This window comes from Pan troglodytes, chromosome 8 (genome assembly GCF_028858775.2).
Source record: "Pan troglodytes isolate AG18354 chromosome 8, NHGRI_mPanTro3-v2.0_pri, whole genome shotgun sequence".
NCBI classification, from domain to species: Eukaryota; Metazoa; Chordata; class Mammalia; order Primates; family Hominidae; genus Pan; species Pan troglodytes.
The window spans coordinates 86,059,034-86,078,970 of record NC_072406.2 but is presented as its reverse complement, the minus strand read 5'-3'; the positions used below and the strand labels follow the sequence as shown (position 1 = coordinate 86,078,970).

General features: G+C 52.0%; 1 protein-coding gene across 50 annotated transcripts in view; it reads left to right on the top strand.

The window, feature by feature from the left end:
* The window catches only part of CAMK2G (calcium/calmodulin dependent protein kinase II gamma), a 62,109-nt gene that overhangs the window by 18,718 nt on the left and 23,454 nt on the right, over window positions 1-19,937 (top strand). For 22 of the 50 annotated variants that reach the window (XR_010146642.1, XR_008537550.2, XR_008537549.2 and 19 more), the window contains exons 4-13: window positions 2,668-2,722; window positions 3,595-3,660; window positions 6,573-6,645; window positions 6,791-6,893; window positions 7,322-7,405; window positions 7,849-7,943; window positions 8,584-8,706; window positions 13,397-13,480; window positions 13,727-13,769; window positions 18,423-18,466. Coding sequence is in view for 45 of the 50 variants with exons in the window: in XM_016918639.4 (XP_016774128.1) it covers window positions 2,668-2,722; window positions 3,595-3,660; window positions 6,573-6,645; window positions 6,791-6,893; window positions 7,322-7,405; window positions 7,849-7,943; window positions 8,584-8,706; window positions 13,397-13,480; window positions 13,727-13,769; window positions 18,423-18,466 (770 nt within the window). In the remaining 5 variants the exon portion in view is untranslated. Of the gene's footprint in view, window positions 1-2,667; window positions 2,723-3,594; window positions 3,661-6,572; window positions 6,646-6,790; window positions 6,894-7,321; window positions 7,406-7,848; window positions 7,944-8,583; window positions 8,707-13,396; window positions 13,481-13,726; window positions 13,770-16,334; window positions 16,398-18,422; window positions 18,467-19,937 lie in introns of all 50 variants that reach the window. The other 28 variants (XR_001706668.4, XR_010146641.1, XM_054660280.2 and 25 more) reach the window with 3 other exon arrangements.

Here is a 19,937-nt window from a genome sequence, read left to right as displayed (position 1 = left end):
TTGCTAAATAGGCACTTAGAATGGCACAGTCATTTCTCCTCTTGTCTTCAGTGTCCTGTTAATTTCTTTACAAATTAAAAAAATGTCAATAGCAGTCTTATTCAGATACAACTTCCTCCATCCCTCCTTGTCTTGGCAGGTGCCTTGCTCTGGGGCACACATCAAAGCTGTTCTCTCTGCTGGGTGGCCTAGAAGGATTAGTCTTCCTTTGCTGCTCCTTTCTTCTAATTCCCTTCCCCGGCTTCCTCCCACCTGGGCTCTGTGTGTGGCCTTCCTGGAGAAGGGCAGACGCCAATGACTCCATGTCTAGGCAGAGGCCTGGGTGCCTGCACTTCTTGCCCTGTTCTTGGCCTTGCTGTGCTGGGCGGGGGCAGGGTGGTGTGGGGCATGGGGTGGTGTTGGGCATGGGGTGGGGTTCTGGCTGAGGCAGGGCTCAGTGCCAGGCCCAGGCAGAGCTGAGTGGCTCCACTTCTCTGAGATGGTTGTCAGCATCATACCTGCTGCTGTCCCGTTAATTCCCCATGCTGCTGCTGTTAGTCATCTCCCTAAAGGAGCTGGTCTGTAGCTTCTGGGACAGCTGATTTCCAGGGGATTATTTGTATTACACACTTTAATGCTTTTTAATAGCAAATTTTTAATTAAATGGAAAGTCCTTTTGGAAGTGAGGGAGCAGCAGCTGCAGCAAGACTCAGCGTGAGGCACCGACTTAGACCAGAGGTGCGCAAGTGAGTGGGGCGGAGGCAATGGCAGGACTTCGAGAGGACTTGATTGAGTGTGTATGGAGTGTGCCCAGGCTAATTTTTATGGGAGGAAGGCAGGGGCCTGGCGCTGGCTCCTTCCTCCTGTCCTAAAAGCCCCCTCTGTCATCTGCAGGCCTAGGGAAGCATCTTCTTTGCCCAGGAGAGAATGTATATTGGATATATACATTATATCCAATAATGGGAGGGATATTGGAAGTATCACCTGCCTTTGATCCCGTTCCCAGAAATACTGAGATTGGGATGGGATTTTTGGGGTTGAGTCACTAGATTAGATCAAATAGTGTAGGTAATGGGATGCGGAAACAGTCTTGAGGCCCTGGCTCCGGCCCTGGCAGGCTTCGGAGTCCTCAGTCATCAAGGGAGGAGAACAAGGGGGCTATAGTGGTGGTTCAGTGCCTCGGGACTGTGCCGGCTGGGTTGTATACTTTGCTTTCTGAATGATCTTGCTTCGTGGGGAGGGGACATAGGGAAGCACCTCAGCCCTGAGGAAACGTGTGACACTGGAAATGGAAGCAGCCAGGGCCCACCCAGGAAGAGACATGGCTGTTTCTTTGTCTCCTAGCACTGAACTGGTTAGTTTGGTGTCAGGCCATTCCTGAAGTGCTCCATGAGGTGCACCTGTAACTCCCAAGGCTTGGAGCAAAGGTCAAACGGAGGGAGGCCTTTGGAACAGAAGTTCCCCATCAAGAGAGTTCAGGTGAGGGGAGGGACAGGACAGTCAGCCAAAGCGGAGTCGTGTCTGCATTAGAATGATGCTCAGGGGTTGGCATTTAACCCAGAGGTGGCTTTGTGGGCAGAAACTTGAAGAGGAGACCTCAGAAGACTTCAGGTTGGTTTTTTGCCCAAGAGCTTTGGAGGCGGGGAGCAGGGAGGGATTCCGCCTGCCAGCCTTTTCTCGCCCGAGTCTTTTTCCAGTGGCACCCTCCCGGACCTGTCTGCAATGCTGCTTTAGGGACATTTGTAAGTGGTCTTTCTTTTGGATGCCAGGGCTTTGTTGCCTGAATATGGGGGCTGCCCCACGTTTCTTATGGGAAGCAGTGGTGTAGACCACAGTCTTTGGAGTCAGGTAGCACTGGATTCACATCTTGACCCACCACTTAGAAGCTCTTTGGCCTTTGTTAAGAGACTTTGTGTCCCTGAGCCTCTGGTGCCCTCATCTGTAGAATGGGAATAACATTCATCTCAGGTGGTCGAAAGGAATAATAAACTCCTCAAAGGCAGGCACTCTGTCTGTTCCTCCTGAATCCCGCTGCCTAGCATGGGGTCCAGCACATAGTAGGTGCTTGATAAATGCTTGCAGAATCAGTAATGTATGCAAGAGCCTAGCACAAGGCCTGGCATAGTAAGCACTTAATAAATTGTTATTGTTGTCATTGCCTGAATGTGTGCGTGGCCTTCCAGGCTCACCATCCATTATCCTGCACCACGTGCCTTCCTGCTGAGCTCTGCCTTTCCACCTTCTTCCCCACCCCTTAGTTCTGCTCCCATTTACTGCTCTGGAAGAGCTCTCTGGCTTTCCCATCTGGTCATTGTTGTCCCCTGCCGTCAACATTGCTAGGTGCTGCTCACGCTGCATCTCACCATCGTGCATCATATCCCAGGACCACCTTCTCGGATACCAGCCCTCTGGGAAGGTTCCGGCTTTTCTCCATCTTGACTTCTTAGCCATGAAGCTTTTCTCTCTTGCCTGAGTCTGAGGTGGCAACCAGAGCGCCAGGCTCTGGCTCCCAGGCTGCATAGCCTTGCACTGGGGGGCACTGGGCACGTCGCCACTTCCCCCCACTGCTCCTTCTGGAGAGCCCTGTGAGCCCGACAGGATGGGGCAGGGGTGGGGCTGCTGAGGAGAAGCCTAGGATTTCCAAGTTTTCTCTCTTGTTAATCTCTGTCCCCATCTCCTCTCTTGCAGTGCGCCTCCATGACAGTATTTCTGAAGAAGGGTTTCACTACCTCGTGTTTGACCTGTAAGTGCCACTTTCTGAGGGTGTGGGGGCCTTTCCCTCTAGCTGACTCAAAATGAAGGCTCAGGAAGAGGCCTAAACAGGCTCTCCAGCCTCCGCCCAGGGCCCCCTCCTTTGTCCGAGGGAAAGGATTTGACTGGGGCAGATTGCTGCCCCCACCAAGGGGGTCTCCATGTTCCCCCAGCGTCCCCCCAGGGCTCTGAACCCCAGGACAGCATTCCTCTCGCACTTCTGTTCAGCAGCACACCTTGCACAGATGACTTTGTCTTGTTTCTCAGTGTGCTGTCCTTAGTGAAGAAATAAAAGACAGCTCTTTGCATGACCTTAAAAATCCTGAGAAATCAGAGGTAGCTTTCATTAGTCGGAAACCAGGCTCCATTGGATTGGGTCTCTCCTCCACGTTGGTTGTGGTTTAATGTCTTAAAAGTGGCTCTTACCTCCTGGACACTCCTCTCCAGGATTCTCAGGGTTGGGTCTCTGTGTCATTGGTCTCATTACTCTTCAACTTCAGTAGTAGCTCTGTCCTTCCTGGGCAGCGATATTTTAGTGTTTATGTTGGTCTCAAAGCTGTGACTTTTGGGGCAGGTTGACTGTTTTCTCTTAGATCCCTGTATCTTCATCTCTGCCTGACTATTAGTGAATCTGTGCATTTTGGAAAAAGAAATGTCCAGAAGGAAGGGACGGCCCATGATACCTCAAGGAGAATCCGGGTGTCACTGAAGGATCGAGTGTGTTCTGAGCTCTCAGATGAAATGCATGGGGAGTTGGGATTTCTCTGAAAGCCATTCTACAGGGTGACCCTGTTTCTTCTTGGACATTGGGGTTGGACAAAGGACCCTTTCTGCCTCTGACCCTCTTCTTCCCGTTGGTTGCAGTGTTACCGGCGGGGAGCTGTTTGAAGACATTGTGGCCAGAGAGTACTACAGTGAAGCAGATGCCAGGTAGGATGAGGGCCCGAGAGTTCAAATGTAGCTCTGGAGTTTAGGACTGAAGGAAGTCTTGGCCACCTTCGGGGTCCAGCATTGTACCTGTTTGAATAGTCTTTGGGGAAGATCAGAATAGCTCTTGTCTGGAGAAAGATTCTGTTGAGCTGGGCTAGGGCTTGCATACTGTGGGTGATATTAGAAGTTAAAAATTCAGCACTTCCTAACCAGGCGCAGTGGCTCATGCCTGTAATCCCAGCACTTTGGGAGGCTGAGGCAGTTGGATCACCTGAGGTCAGAAGTTGGAGCCCAGCCTGGCCAACATAGTGAAACCCTGTCTCTACTAAAAATACAAAAAAATTAGCCGGGTGTGGTGGTGTGTGCCTGTAATCCCAGCTACTTGGGCGGCTGAGGCAGGAGAATCACTTAAACCTGTAAGCGAAGGTTGCAGTGAGCCAAGATCATGCCACTGCACTCCAGCCTGCGTAACAGAGTGAGACTATGTCCCCCTCCCCCCCACAAAAAAAATCACTTCCAAATGAATGTTTTACAAAGCTTTTCCAAGTCTCCTTTACCCTGTGACCCCAGAAATACTTTTTTTTGCACTACCATGTACTCGCCACCATGCCCAATGTCCCCCTCTGCCCTTTTCTTTCCTTTGACAAATTCTAGTGTGCTCAAGCCACTGTGCTGAGGCTCTGGCATGATCCAGAGGTGCAGAAGACATGGTTTCTGTCCTGAGGGAGTGGAGAGTTCTGGGCTGATAATCCAACCATAGAGCCCCGGGAGCTTTCAGCCTCTGTCACCTTGTCCCTAGACCACCATGACCAGCCTTGCCATGGGGCTCCTCCAACTTGAGGACCGTTCCCCGGCCACATGCCTCAGCCTCTGCCCTCCCTGGAATCCCTGGTGCCTCCCTCACCCACGCTCTCAGGCGCCTGTTCAGCCTGCCTTTCCCGCCTTGGCTCTTCCCCCAGCCTTGCTTTTCTCGAGGGTGATGTCCCTACAACCTGGTTTTGATCATCCTGCCTGCAGCTTATCTGGCTTATGTGGCAGCTCTGGCTGCTTCTGGAGAGTGGGGGAGTGCAGCTTCCTCACGAATTTCTCAACCTTGAGAGGCCAATGTTTGCTGATCAACTTCAGATGCTTCAGCCTCGGGAAGAATTCTCAAGTGGGGAGATGAATTCCAGTGCCAGCAGGGGAGGACCAGGCTCTGGGACGGAGGAGGCAGTGATGGCTCAGGGAGCCTGCGGGGAGGAGGGAGAGCTGTAGGGAGGGGGCCCTGAGGGGGGTGACTGTACCAGTGGGCTTGGCCTGGCTCTGCTGGGACACTTCGCACTTTTGCCATTTTTGGCCAGAAGGCGCTCCCTGCTAGCCCGGCTCTGTTCTAATTATACATCTCTGTGGAGACTCGCCTCTATAGCTCAGTCTTAAAGTTTCTGTGGCCCACTCTTGGGCTGTGTCCTATGGGGAGGCCCGAGTTTCAGCCCCCAGGGACCCAGTACGACCCCTTGGTTCTTGTGGCATCCCCAGCATCAGATTTTAGGAATAGTAAGTCCAGGCCACCCAGCCCCATACACTGGGATGCTCTGCAGATGTGCTTAGTATACCAGATAGTGCCTGATGACGGGGGTCTATATTCTAGGCCAAGTTCCTTAGCCTTGGTGCTACTAATGTTTTAGGCCAGGTACTTCCTTGTTGTGAGGCCTCTCCTGTGCATTGTGGCAGACATTTAGAAGCATCCTTGGCCTCTGCCCACCAAATGCTGGGAGCACCCCTCCTCCAGTTGTGACAACCAGAAATTTCTCTAGGCATTGCCAAATGTCCCCTGCGGTGGGGGGGCGGGCGGCAAATTCATTCCCAGTTGAAAACCACTGCTCTAGACTGCCCCCGCTCCCTGTCAGGAGTTTGATGACAGGGATGGCAGGATGGTTTGCTATGTGGACAGTCTGATTTACGTGTGTGACTGTGGCTCGGCGCAGTGGCTCACGCCTGTAATCCCAACACTGAGAGGCCAAGGTGGGTGGATCACTTGAGCTCAGGAGTTCAAGACCAGCCTGGCCAACGTGGTGAGACCTTGTCTCCACAAAAAAATACAAAAATTAGCTGGGCACGGTGGCTCATGCTTGTGGTCCCAGCTACTGGGGAGGCTGAAGTGGGAGGATTGCTTGAGCCCAGGAGGTCAAGGCTGCGGTGAGCTGTGTTCACGACATTGCACTCTAACCCAGGCAACAGAGTGAGACCCTGTCTCAAAAATAAAATAATAAAATAACTTTGGGTTTTTTTCTCTACGCAAAATCATCAGAAGTGCTCCTCAAATGCCCTGTTTGGAAGCTCTTAAGTACATTGTTTCTTAAAGGTATCTTTGTACTTGTTTTAGCTGCCTTACTGGATGCCAGACCTCAGGGCAGCTATTGGGTCTTGTCCATCTTCATATCCTAGACACTCAATAAACATTTAGGGAAATGAATGAGTGCACCCACCGCCAAAGTAGCTTAGGTTGTTTAGTTGGACTCTCCTTCCTAAGTTGCCAGCACAAGCCTCTTCTCCAAGAACAAAGTTACTGTATGGAGAAAGAGAAAGAAGGAAGGGATTGGATGCTCTCTTCTTCCTCAGGATTCTGGGCTGTCTCCTGATCTCTTGGAAATGAATTGGTTGTGTTAGACCTTTCCAGTCAAAAGGGGGTGAGAGGAACCCGTTCTAGCGGTGATCCTAGAAAAACCATTGCATCTGCCTGGGCCTCGGTTTCCTCTTTCTTTAAATAGGTTGAACAAGATGATGTGCAGAGTCTAAGGTTCCAGTGGCCGTTAAGTGATTCTCTGTGAATCCGTGGCCCCTTGTCACATGCCTTAGTCTGCAGCATGTGGTTGTGGATGTGGATGAGGTGGTTTAACCCTGCGCTGACATTTCTTTTCCTTCTGCTTTTTTAGCCACTGTATACATCAGATTCTGGAGAGTGTTAACCACATCCACCAGCATGACATCGTCCACAGGGACCTGAAGGTACTACCCAGGCTCCCCTCCTTGCCTCTGCTCATGAAGTGTTGGCGCCACCTGGTGCCAGATAGTGGTACTGCGTAGGCCCAAACTAGGCTTCCTCTGGGCTGCAGGGTGGGTGCTCACAAGGTTCTCTGTGTTTCTTCTGCAGCCTGAGAACCTGCTGCTGGCGAGTAAATGCAAGGGTGCCGCCGTCAAGCTGGCTGATTTTGGCCTAGCCATCGAAGTACAGGGAGAGCAGCAGGCTTGGTTTGGTAAGGGTGATCCTGTCTTCCCGGAATGCAGCCCCCGCCCTTCCTCCTCTTCCTGATCTGCCTTCCTCTATTAGAACTGGAAGCCAGACCCTTAATGGTCCTGGCCTCCTCAGAGACTGGCGGAGGGTGGGAGGGTGCAGAGATCTCTCTTGGCCATACGTGACTCAGTACAGTAAGCTGTTGTCAGCACTGCTTTCTTGCTGCCTCTGGGAAGGAGCTGGAGTTCCTGGTAGGCATACGGCTTTGCCGTCTGGTTCAGATTCCAGGCGCTACAAGAAGCCCAGCCTGTCAGCTCTTGCTGCCCATGTGCTGAGAGTTTATGTAGCAAAAGCAGCAGGAATGAGATGGGACTTGGGGGAAATGGCTGGTGTGGATTTAACGAGAGAGAAAGTGGGTTCAGTATGCGTCTGCCCTCTCTTTTGCTACAGGTTTTGCTGGCACCCCAGGTTACTTGTCCCCTGAGGTCTTGAGGAAAGATCCCTATGGAAAACCTGTGGATATCTGGGCCTGCGGTAAGCCCATTCCACGCTCTCAGCTTTTCGCTGTTAAGGGCCCTCAACTTCCGATGATGGCAAGAAAGAGGCATCGCTATTCCTTGCAGGTCACACACGTGCCTGGTGTATGTGAAATTATGGTGTTTGCCCCTGGGATGGCTGTTCCCATCACACCCTCCTCCCTGCGTACTTCTGGGATGACATTGTATCCTTCTTGGAGAGGGATTTGCCCACGCCTTAGAGGATGGGTTGTGCCTAAAGAAATCCCTGGTGTGACTTGGTGACGTGAAGTGTGAGGCATAGCAGGAGGGGCTGGTAGCATAGCATTATCGGCTGGCATCCACTTCTGACTCTGGTATGGCCCCTGCCTTTCTAGGTGGCTCTGAGCCCTGCATGGTTTTTCTTGGTTCCTCAGGGAAGTAGGCGACTGACCCCCATGACCTGTGTGTTCTGTCTCGTAGGGGTCATCCTGTATATCCTCCTGGTGGGCTATCCTCCCTTCTGGGATGAGGATCAGCACAAGCTGTATCAGCAGATCAAGGCTGGAGCCTATGATGTAAGGACCAGAGAGCCGGGCAGCCAGGCCAGGAAGGGCAGATGTCCTGCTCCTCGGGCTCTGTCCAAGGGAGCAGGCTTGTTTAGTGTGTCACGTGATACAGGGGGTGTCAGGGGACTTTGAGGACCCAGGAATGGGCATCCAGGGCCCAATTCTTGCCACTCTATGTCCCAGGGAGCAACTTTCTTTTGCACAGCCTTCTTCATAACTAAAATTGAGGAGCCCACTGAAGTCCTTTGATCTGTACTTGCAAAGAATGGAGCGGCCTCATTGGTGTGCTGTGTAACACAGGGACAAAAGGCCTGGAGACTCCCTCCACTGCAGTGGCACCTTGGACACATTGCTGAGCCTCTGTTCCCTCCTAAGTATAGAGCTGGGCTTAAACCAGAGAATGTTGGAGTCCCCTTCCCGCTCTGATCTGATGTTCTGGCATTCTAAACATGACTGTTCTGTCTGTCTTTCCAAGTCTTTAAGTTGACACAGGTTCTGGAATAGCCGCAGGGCTTCTCCAACTCTGCCAGTCACAGCTTTAGGTACCACAGAGTATCCCAATTACAGGAGTTGAGTTGAAGACAGAGCCAGTGTTTCAGGGTGTGAAGCTCACCAATATCATATTCTTCTCCCTATTCCTGCTCCTTAGTTCCCATCACCAGAATGGGACACGGTAACTCCTGAAGCCAAGAACTTGATCAACCAGATGCTGACCATAAACCCAGCCAAGCGCATCACGGCTGACCAGGCTCTCAAGCACCCGTGGGTCTGTGTAAGTGTCTTTGCTAGTGGCCAAGGAGCTCAGGGGTGTCAGCCCTCTGTGTGCCCTCGGCACCACCCCCTCCTTCTTACCAGCAGAGATTCATTCTGGGCCCCAAGCAATAACTGAGCAGGCGGGCAGAGGACTGTTGAGGGCCAGGGTCAATAAATGTTACCAGGGAGACTCGGGAGGCTGATGGGGCTGGTGGGCCACTGCTCCTCTCTCCCCCACTCATGGCTGTCAGGCTGGGATTGGTTCTGTTCTTGGATGAGGGCTCAGGTTGACCCTTGTGGACTCCAGGTAGCCGGTGATAGAAAGCAGCTGGCAAAACCCAAAGTGAATTCCCAAGCTGGGGTTCATACTCAGATCTCAACTCCACTGGAGTGGTGACCAAGATCCAACAAATCAACAGAAGGGGTTTCTGAGTCATTAAAAGTGTAAAAGCTGAGGCATAAAGCTTCTGCGCTAAAGTCCTAGGAGAGTCCTCTAGGCTATCAGTGTGGGTTGACGTACTCTGTTTTCATACACAATTCTTTCAAGCTGAAATATCAACTTTCAGACAAAGAAGAGGATTTGGTAGAGTTAGGCATCTTGACAACCATGAGGCATTATTTATCTGTCCATTCTGTGTTTATTAAATACCTCTTTGGTGCTGGGTACCGTCTGGGTGCTGGAGATACAAAGATGAATGAGGCATGGTCCCTGCCCCAAAAGATCATCTAGGGAGACAGGCACTCAAACAGGCAGTCATGTTACAATGTGACAAGTAGGTACAAGAATCTAATGAGAGTACAGGAGCTCCTACTGTTCCTGGTGGGTGGTGGGGTTACTGAAGGCTGCATGGAGGAGGTGACACCCCTGTGCTTGTTCTTGGCAAATAACGAGGTCCTCAGAACGTTAACCTGCAGACAGTTTAGCACAGTGAGAGGTTATGGGAAACTATGGTGAGTTGAAGGAATGTTGAGTTGTTTGGTTGTCGATGAGGCTGCAAATATCAGAATGCAAGAGAATGAGGCAAAAGATTCCCTGACATACAGGTTTCTGCCTCAGGAGTTTGGATTTTATTCTGAAAACATAGGGAATCATTTAAGGGTTTTAAAGAAGAATGAAATTTGCATTTAAGAACACTTTGGAAGTTGTGTAGAAAATGAATTGCCAGGCATGGTGGCATGTGCCTGTAGTCTCAGCTGCTGGGGATGCTGAGGCAGGAGGATCATAAGCCCAGGAGTTTGAGGCTGCAGCGAGCTATGATTGCACCTGTGAATAGTCATTGTACTCCAGCCTGGGAAAGATGGTCAGACCCCACCTCTTTAAAAAAAAAAAAAAAAGAAGGGAATTGAAAATTTTTAAAAGAAAAGGGCTGGAGACAGAGAGCTCAGGAAGCTTTTTTAATAGTTGTAATAGTCTAAGCAAGACCAGGTGAGGTCTCAGCAGAGGGTAAGGATGGGGGAATGTGCAGTGTGTTGAAATTCAAGAGATATTTGAGAGAACCTAAAGGATTTAATTCTCTCCGGTTGGATTTGGGGGAGCAAAGAAGAGAGAGGCCAGGTTTCAAGTTGAGCGGAGAGTTGTACCCTCACTGACCCAGAAGAAAACCAGAGGAGGAGCTTGTTTGTGAGACAAGACGATGGTTTTCTCTTTTTTTTTTTTTTTTTTTTGAGATGGAGTCTCGCTCTGTCGCCCAGGCTGGAGTGCAGTGGCGCGGTCTCACTGCAAGCTCCGCCTCCCGGGTTCATGCCATTCTCCTGCCTCAGCCTCCCGAGTAGCTGGGACTACAGGTGCCTGCCACCACGCCCGGCTAATTTTTTGTATTTTTAGTAGAGATGGGGTTTCACTGTGTTAGTCAGGATGGTTTCGATCTCCTGATCTCATGATCCACCCGCCTCGGCTTCCCAGAGTGCTGGGATTACAGGCATGAGCCACTGCGCCCGGCCAAGATGATGGTTTTCATTTTGTGCCTGCTGAGTATGGTGTCTGGCAACCTCGAGCCAGACACATTCAGTGGGTGGTTAGAAATATGGTCCTAGAGATTAGAAAAGAAGCTAAAAATTGGAAATCCACATTGTAGTCATTTCTGTGTAGTTGGTAGTGAGGCTGTAGAAATAGCCTCTTCCTATGCTATAGATGGGCCTGTTCCTATGCTGGTTGAGTTCTTACGGTGAACTTCTATTGGCTGTAGTAGAGAAGAGACGGCCACTACACACCAGCATTTAATGATAGGGAGAGTTAGGGGGCCCAGCAAAGAGCACTGAGAGTGAGACCTTCCAGAAGACCTAGAAGCTAAGAAACAGGGGGTCTCAGTAAGGGAGCGTCAGGAATCAGATGCAGAAGAGTCCCTGATTAAGTTGGGGAAGAATCCCCTGGCTCTGACCATTAGATGCCATTGTTTCATCATTTCACTGAGACAGTGGAGAGAAAGATGAAACCCTGTTTTCAGTGAGACGAAGAGGGAGTGAGGGTGAGGAGGGGCATGGGGAGCTAGGCATTGAGGTGGGAAATAAATGGTGATACTTAGATTAGGATGGGCCAGGGGAGCTTTTAATGTAAGGCTCACACCTGTAATCCCAGCACTTTGGGAGACCAAGGCAGGCGATCACTTGAGGCCAGGAGTTCGAGACCAGCCTGGCCAACATAGTGAAACTCCATCTCTACTAAAAATACAAAAAATTAGCTGGGTATGTTGGTACACACCTATAATCCCAGCTACTTGGGAGGCTGAGGCATGAGAATCACTAGAACCCAGGAGGTGGAGGTTGCAGTGAGCCAAGATAATGACACTGCATTCCAGCCTGGGTGACAGAGGGAGACTCTGCCTCTAAAGAAGAAAAAATTTCTTTTTAAAGATTATATTGGTCAGGAGCGGTGGCTCACACCTGTAGTCCCAGCACTTTGGGAGACCAGGGTAGGTAGATCACTTGAGCCCGGAAGTTTGAGACCAGCCTGGGCAACATGGCAAAACCCCATCTCTACAAAAAAAAAACTTTAAAAATCAGCTGGTTGTGGTAACATGTGCCTTAGCTACTTGGGAGGTTGAGATGAGAGGATCACCTGAGCCTAGAGAGGTGGAGGCTGCAGTAAGCCATTATTGTGCTACTGCACTCCAGCCTGGGCAACAGAGTGAGATGCTGTTTCAAAAAAAAAAAAAATTTTTTTTTTTGTTTAAGGAGAGGCTTAACTATAATCTATAGAGAAGAATCTAGTCCAGAGAAAAGAGTTGAAGATCCTTGCTAATTGAGGAAGCAAAGGTTTGGACAGCAGAAAAAGAGAGGGGGCTCCTGAGCCAAGGGCAGGGGGTCCACCCCGGGGATGAGGCATGATCCCCCTGAGACTTCTATTAGTGTGGAGGCAGGTGAAGATCGGCTTGTGAGTGGAAGTCTGAGCTGAAAGGGGTTCTTGCTGATGACCTCTCATTTTGCTTTTGGAGAAATTTACACCGAGGAGGAGGTGAAATGAGAGACTTGGGGAAGGTAGAGAGGGTGGGGAGAGTTGCCTCCGGACCTGGAAAGAGTGGGCCAAGGGTGAGGGAAAGGATGCGAGGAAGCCCCATAGTGTTGGTGGGCACCTGGCTGCAGGTGCCAGGATTTGTTTTTCTGACAGGCTGGTGAAGACAGCAACAGCAAGGGGAGACGGCAAGCAACCTGAAATAGGCACCCAAGAATGGGGGAAATATTCTGTTCTGGGGTCATTTTTGCAGGCCCTACCCTCTGCAGTCCTGTGTGTCTCGAGCCCCTGAGGACATCACTATATTCTGAAATTACATAATGATGCTGGTATTGACAGCTGAGTCATTGAGGAAGTGTAGACTGTGTTCCATGGACTCTGTTTAAGGAGGCCAGGAAGTTAGCAGTAAATACATTGAAGACAAATTTCCATCCAAAAAAGGCGGGGCACAGTGGCTCACATCTGTTATCCCAGGACTCTGGGAGGCCGAAGTGAGCAGATCACTTGAGGTCAGGAGTTCGAGACCACCAGCCTGGCCAACATGGCCAACCCTGTCTCTACTAAAAATACAAAAATTAGCTGGGTGTGGTGGGATGTGCCTGTAGTCCCAGCTACTCGGGAGGCCAAGACAGGAGAACCTGAGAGGTGGAGGCTACGGTGAGCCGAGATTGCACCACTGCACTCCAGCCTGACTGACAAAGCGAGACTCCATTGCAAAAAAAAAAAATTACATCCAGAATGATGAAAAGAATTGATGCTTCAAGGTGACGATCCTTAGCTTCTGGGATCATGGCTTCATTCAGGACCTTGCTGGGGGTGTGTGGAGAGGGGCTCTTGGAAGGAAGGAATGTCTTCTGTAGAGAGCAGGAACCCTGCCGTTCTCTCGCTGCTGAGCATCTGGAACGCAGTAGGTGTTCAGTAAATAGCTGCCTAAGGAGTGACTGAATGAGGATCACAGCCCCCAGGGTACTCTCCTGTTCGGTAGCCTCTGTTTCCCAAGGAAGAATAGGACGGTCTCTCAGCAGCCCGTCTAGCATCCGTTATGGTGTTCTCACGTTCATGTTGTCCTTTTGTAACCTTGAGTTTCGGGTAGTGCTTTTATTCTAAAAGTGTTTTCACATCTGTGACCTCATTTCATCTTCAGAGCAACTCTGGGGTGGCTGAGTGCATGACCCTGTCCTGGGCATGGTATCGGTGCCAGGACTGTGGGAGGCGCAGAGGATCTGGGCTGGGGCTCATAGCCTGTCTGTTTGGTTTCTAGCAACGATCCACGGTGGCATCCATGATGCATCGTCAGGAGACTGTGGAGTGTTTGCGCAAGTTCAATGCCCGGAGAAAACTGAAGGTGAGTGTCGTTTCTAGGCTGCCAGCCTCCTTGACATCATGCCTTGCACCAGTGTGGCTCCTGCCCCATTTCAGAAGGAAGCTCCCCTCCTGGCTGGAGCTGGGCTCTGAAGGTTGTACATGTCGCAGGGGAGGGGGCCCAGAGGCCTGATGTCTTCAGGCTCTAGCCAGGACCTGCCTTTGCCTGAGACCAGCCTGCCCTTTTCTAGGGTCTCAGTGAATTCACAGGACCTTCCTCTTTCCCCAGGGTGCCATCCTCACGACCATGCTTGTCTCCAGGAACTTCTCAGGTATGTTTTCCCAGCTGTGTACTTTGATTATGCTGAGGTGAGTGGATCAGGAATGGGCTGTTGCCGTCCCGGGCACCGCTGGGTTTCCTCGGCGTCCTGGGCCACACCTTGACCAGGGCGAGTGAGGATCCTGTTTTGAGGGGCTGCTGCTGCTGCTGAGTCCTGCTCCTGAGATTCAGGGGGCTGGACTCACATTTGTGAATTGTTTCCTAGAACTTCCCAAGGAGTAGCCTGCCCAGCTTGCTATGTACCTTGTTTCTCTGGATTCTTATTTAACTCTCTGAAGACTCTCAGCACTTTACAGATTTTAGCCATTCTAGGATCTTGGAGAATGTGCTGGGGGAAGAAAAGAGAGATGAGGTACAGTGAGTCTTCTCAATTGCCAAATTGCCACCATTCATTTGCCTGCTGGGACGATCTCTTACTTCATTTTGTCCAAGTGGAGATGACTAATAGAAATTATTCCAGATGTTTAAACCTTTTGTGGCGACTTGTGCTTAAAATACTCCCTGTGATACTAGCTATAAAAGTGAAGAAATAAAGACCAGCAGGAGAGAGGGAAAGGAACTTGCTTAAATTTGCATAAAGAATTGGGAGAGGTGGGACCAATAATTTGTAAATCATACTTGACATTTATTTTTAAGATGCAAGACACTCCACTCCCCTCTTGCCCCCACCCTCACCCCAACCCCTATTATTGTTCGCCTTCAATTGGGAAGCACAGTGGCTTTTTTGTGAGGAAAAGATTAATGTCGAGACTGAAGACAGAGAGGGCTCTGCCCAGCTTGCCATCTCCCCCGGTCCTCCCTCCCTCTAACCCCTTGCCTCACTGTTTTGGTTCAAGACCCCCCCTTCTCCTTCCCATAATAAGACTCCCTCCCTTGCTTCCCCTCTGCACCACCATGGAAAGGGGGTTGTGTGGGAGCCTAAGCCACCACTCAGTGGGAGCCACTTCTGAATACCCGTCCTGTTGGGCTCGCCTGCGCTGGCTCCAGGTAACGCCAGGGCCTTGGCTGTGAGGATGCTGCAGGCAGGGAGCCTAGGGCTTTGTGGTGTAGCCTGAGAGCCATGGAGCTCCGGAAGGCCAGGGCTGGATAGTGAGCCCGGGGCTGGTGGTGCCCTGCCCTAGGCCTTCTCCTTTGACCCTGGTTTGGGGCTTGATCTTGTGTCATGGGTACCCACGACGGGCATACTGTGGTGTGGCTCCACCTCTCGCAGATGGGAACAGGGAAGCGTGGCTGGCTGCCTCCGGTGGAGTTGCAACTGTACTCCCACGCTTGCTTCTTGTGCTTTAATGACGCAGCTTCTACTTTTTGGGTCTACAAGCCTTTCCAGAGGACATTTAAGGGCGTTTTGGTGTTGCCCCTAGAGCGAAGCTCTGTCCTCTCTCCCCTCTGAGTTGAAGAAATGTGAAGACAGTCTGCTGCTTCTCTTTTAGCCCAGCCAGTCTTAGCAAGGGCCCTGTCTTGCAGCCCCGGGCCTCCACATCAGCCTCCCCCTCCATTTCAGGAAACTGGCATCCTGGTTTCAGGAAATCGGGTGTTAGGACAAAGCATTTTATTCATCCCTGTAGAGCCTCCTGTTCTTATTGGCCAGACCTAGACTGGCCTTTGAGCTCACTTTGCCTTGGGTCAGAGGAGACAAACAATGTTGCAAGCATTCCAGGATGGCCTCTTCTGCCCTGACTCTGGGACAGGTGAGGACAGAGTCTGTCCGGAAGCTTCTGCAGAAAGAGGTGTCTATGGATGCAATCAAGAAGGAAGGGCACCTGTGTGTTTCTCTAGGGCTGTTTTTTGAGTTGACCCCCAGTAGGAGATGTGGCTTATCCTGGACTCTAGCAGTTTGGCTAACAGCGAATCGGGGCCTCCAGAGTGTATTGCTTCAGCAGCCTTTGTTTTCTTTCTCAGGGCTTATTTCTTGGGCACCTTTCACCTCAGCACACTGTGACACACAGACTGAGAATGCTGCCTCTCTCGGCTACCTCCCTTAAGACAGGGACCTGTGTCTCTGAGGGGTTGGGGGGCATGAAGCTGGGGCCCACCAGTAAACTTAGCTGCACAAGGGCCACAGACCCTCCCTGGGACCCCCACGCCAGTCCCTCTAGTGTGTGGGATGTAGAGAGGGGAGAGGGCTGCTTGCGCCCCCGGCACTCTCATCGTGGGCTCATTTAGCTTCTAGGGAGGGAAGGACTAGAAGGGAGGGCGTTTCATCACAGCCTTAAGCTAGGGCCGGGCTACCTCAGAAGGGGCACTTGCCTCTCACCGGCTCAGGCATTTCGCTGTGGACCCTCCTCCGGAGGGGGTCATGAGACAGGCACTGCAGCCCTCTCCGTCTGGTGGGGACGCAGTGTTCCCTATGCCCTGGCCCAGCCCGGTCTTCCCAGGCCCCCAGACTGCTGCAGGGCTGGCTGCGCCTACCTCCTCAGCCTGCCCCTGGCGCTCCGCTCCCCCAGCTCGGCTGGCTTGGCCACGCCGCCTGGGCTGCGCCTCGCGCTGGGGCATGCTCGCTGCTGACGGCCCCGTGGCTTTGCGGGGCTCTGTGCACTGAGAGACTGTATCCCCTCAGTTGGCAGGCAGAGCTCCGCCCCCGCCTCGCCTGCCGCGAGCGCCGCCGGCCTGGCCGGGCAAGGTACGTGGCATGAGTCCTCCCCGACCGCCTGCCTCGGCCCCCTGCCACCCCACCAGGAGGGCCAGCATGCCGGGCCCACTCACCAGGGAGGCGAGTCCCATGCTTGCGGGCTGAGATGGGCATGCCAGACAGACTACCTAACTTGGCATCTGCAAGCGCATCGTTGTTACGGAGCCCCCTAACCAGCCATGCATGCTGGGCGCTTGCCAACTCTCGGGGCAGTAGCCTGGGGGCATGGAGCTGGGCAGCGGGAGCCTTGCCGAGAGCCCGATGCCCTGGGAGGGCTGCAGCCAACAGTGGGCCCTCAGAGACAGTGTTGGGCATTGCCCTGAGCTGCCCGGTGCTAGGACTAGATTTCCGCAGCACTGTTTAAGACCCCACAGAGGAGCCGCGCTCCTCAAAATTGTGAAGTCTGGCGCTTGCTGGCCTCCAGGTCTGAAAGGCTCCAGAGTGCAGAAGCCTCAGAGCCAGCTGTTTCTGGGTTCACATCCTAGCCCTGCCACACCCTGAGCGAGTCACACCAGCTCTCCCAGCCTTAATTCCTCACCTCTCCAATGGGGATGATAAATAACATGGTGGTGCTTAAGATCACCCTGTCGAAGGCTCTCAGCCCTGCCTGTGCAGTACAGCTGTTACCTGGGAGCTCGTAAGAAGTCCTAATGCCAGGACCCCACCCCAGACAATAAAATCAGACCCTTAGGGATAAGATAGGTAGTACGCTTTTTTTAAGCTCCCAGGTGATCCTAGTGGGCAACCAGCGTTGAGAGCTGGCTGGTGAATGGAAAGCACTTAGACAGTAGGCGGTCAGGCACAGGAGTCAGCACATTTAAAAAACAACATTCAAACCCAGCACGACAAGATAAGATCAAAGGTCTTTTTCTGGAGTCAGAATTCTTGTAATGGAAGGACCCCTGTTCTCACTGGAGAGAGATGGAACACAGCTTGGGGAGGAATGGCTACCCAAAGGGCAGGAGGGTGGCAGCAATAGTGACAACGATGGTGGACACTTACTGAGTACTTGCTATATGCCAGGCACTCTAAGTGCTTTTCATGCATAATCCCACTGGATTCCCACCACTGTTTTGTGATGTCAGCCCTACTTTATCCCATTTTATAGATAAAGAAATTGAGGCTCAGAGAGGTTAAGTAACTCACCAAAGGTCACACAGCTGGCAAGTGGTGGAACCAAAATACAAACCCAGGGCAGGCAGTCCAGGTGTATCAGACAGTTGGGCTGATTCCATCTCCCTGTGCCTCCCAGACTCTCCTCCCCACTGTCTGCTACCTTCCTGTGGCCTTTTGTGGCCAGCTGGTGTCACCAGCCTTCTGGCACAGAGCTCATCAGCCTGGAGCGTCACCCTATGCCTGGCTAGAATCTGTTTGACAGCTCATTATTCTGCCGAGTCCTTCCTGCTCACAGGTCCAGAGAGTGGACACTGGGGAAAGGGTGGCAGCTAGGACCCAGTGAACCTGGTGAGGACCTGCTCAGTGAAGGCTTCAACCCCCTGGCAAAACCCTCCTGTAGGTGGTCCTGGTTTCTGTGTCTGTGTCTGTCTGTCCTCTGGTCTCCTGTGTGAACTGTGACACTCTGCTTCTTGAGAACACTCAGGAGATGTCTTGCATCCTTGCAGTTTGGCCATCCAGAGAACTTCCATGGCACCTAGGGATGGAGCCCTCACTCTTTCACCCTGGCACTCTGCTTCCAGGCCTGGGTGGAAGCTGTCAAAGGCAGAGTCCCCAGTGCCCCAGGCAGCTCCAGTACTGAGCATGGTTTCTCCTCTAAGTGTCGTGCATCCATGCCCTCCTCCATGCAGAGGAGATCCTGAGGTGCCACCCTGAGGGCTCTGACGCCACTCAAGATCCCCTTCTTGCTGAGAGGCTATAGGAAGTGCCTCTTTTGGGGGTTTCGGGAGACCCTTGGCCCCCTTGTCAGACACAGCACTCTCTTGTGGATCTGGCTGCCGGACTTCAGGTTGGGGAGAGGGTACAATGCAGGAGACTTGATTTTCCTCTTTGTTTTCACAGCTGCCAAAAGCCTATTGAACAAGAAGTCGGATGGCGGTGTCAAGGTAAGTGTCTCCAGCCTCTGAACAGACTGGCCTCTTTCTCCCTGCAGTCACTATGGGAATTCTTAGCACCTGGTTCCCCCTTTCCCAGGGAATCTTCCTATCCTTGCTAGTCTGCTTTAAACCAGATGCCTTTGTGCTCAGAACAGAAGGTTCTGCTGGCCTGAGAGGGAAGTAGGGAGGTATTTTTCCTGGCCCTAGCTGGATGGGAATGACTCAGGGGAAGTGATCCAAATCATAGTTTATACCAGAGCTGAATCCGGAACCTGACTTCTACACGGATGCTTCATCTCCAGGGCTTGACTCTGGGTTTTTTAGGTCATTTGGTTATCTTTCTTTTTTTCCTTTTTAGAGCACAAATCCTTTTAATCAAATGAAAGCCAAATTTGCCTGAGTGATTCAGGCAGGGTATAGGGCTTGGAACCTGAAACCACTCTCCTTTTGGTCTTTTTCCTTCTCTCTACAACACTTTCAGATCCCACTGAGTGCAACAGCCTCGAGCTTTCTTGACGCATAGGCTCCTCAGAAAAAGGCAAAGGCCGTGGTGGATCACAGCTTGTTCCCACTGGGTGAGGGAGCTTTTCCCATGGGACTGGGGCAAGAGGAGGGACCTGGGACCCACCAGGAGCCCTGCTGGGAATGGCTGCTTGGCCAAGGTAGAGGAGAGGTGACTAGGGCTACCCACAGGGCCCAAGACATTCTGTAGATGCTTTGGGGGCAGAAAGGATCCTGGGGCTAGGGCATTGGGTAGGAGCTCATGCTATCTTGAAGCCTCCCAGCTTACACTCTAGACTAGATTTTCACTGGGCCTTTTCCCAAGATCTTGCGTCAACAGCTGAGATACACACACTTGCCCCGTTCCCTCCCCATTCCCTCCCCACTCCCTCCTCTTTCCCTCATTCTCTGCATGCCTGCTTCTGTGTTCTTCCGCCCCTCGCAGGGGAGCTTGGGCTCCGCGCACACCCTCTGACATGGAGCTGGGGGCATTGTGCAGTCCCCAAGCTCTGCCCCTGAGCTACATGGATGGAGCCAGGTGAGGAAAAGGGGCAGGTTTAGTTGGAGAGAGTGTTTAATAAGTACCTGTCAGTCAGATGTCCACGCAGCATTCTGTTCTGGGGGGTACACAACAGAGGTGTAAGAGGGGGTGTGGCTTTCAGTCGCCATAGGAAGGGGGCCGCACCTGGAGTCAGCTGAGCGCTGCTAGTGGACCCACGTGAGATGGTTTAGTCCAGGAAGCTCATAGGAGAGAGCGTACTGGAGAAAGCTGCAGGGACATAGGTGAGACTCACTTTGCAGTTTTACTTTCTGCTATATGTTTTCTTTAAATTGAAAATATGGGTCAGGCTTGGTGGCTCACTCCTGTAATCCCAGCACTTTGGGAGGCTAAGGCGGGTGGATCACCTGGGGTCAGGAATTCAAGACCAGCCTGGCCAACCTGGTGAAACTCCGTCTCTACAAAAATACAAAAATTAGC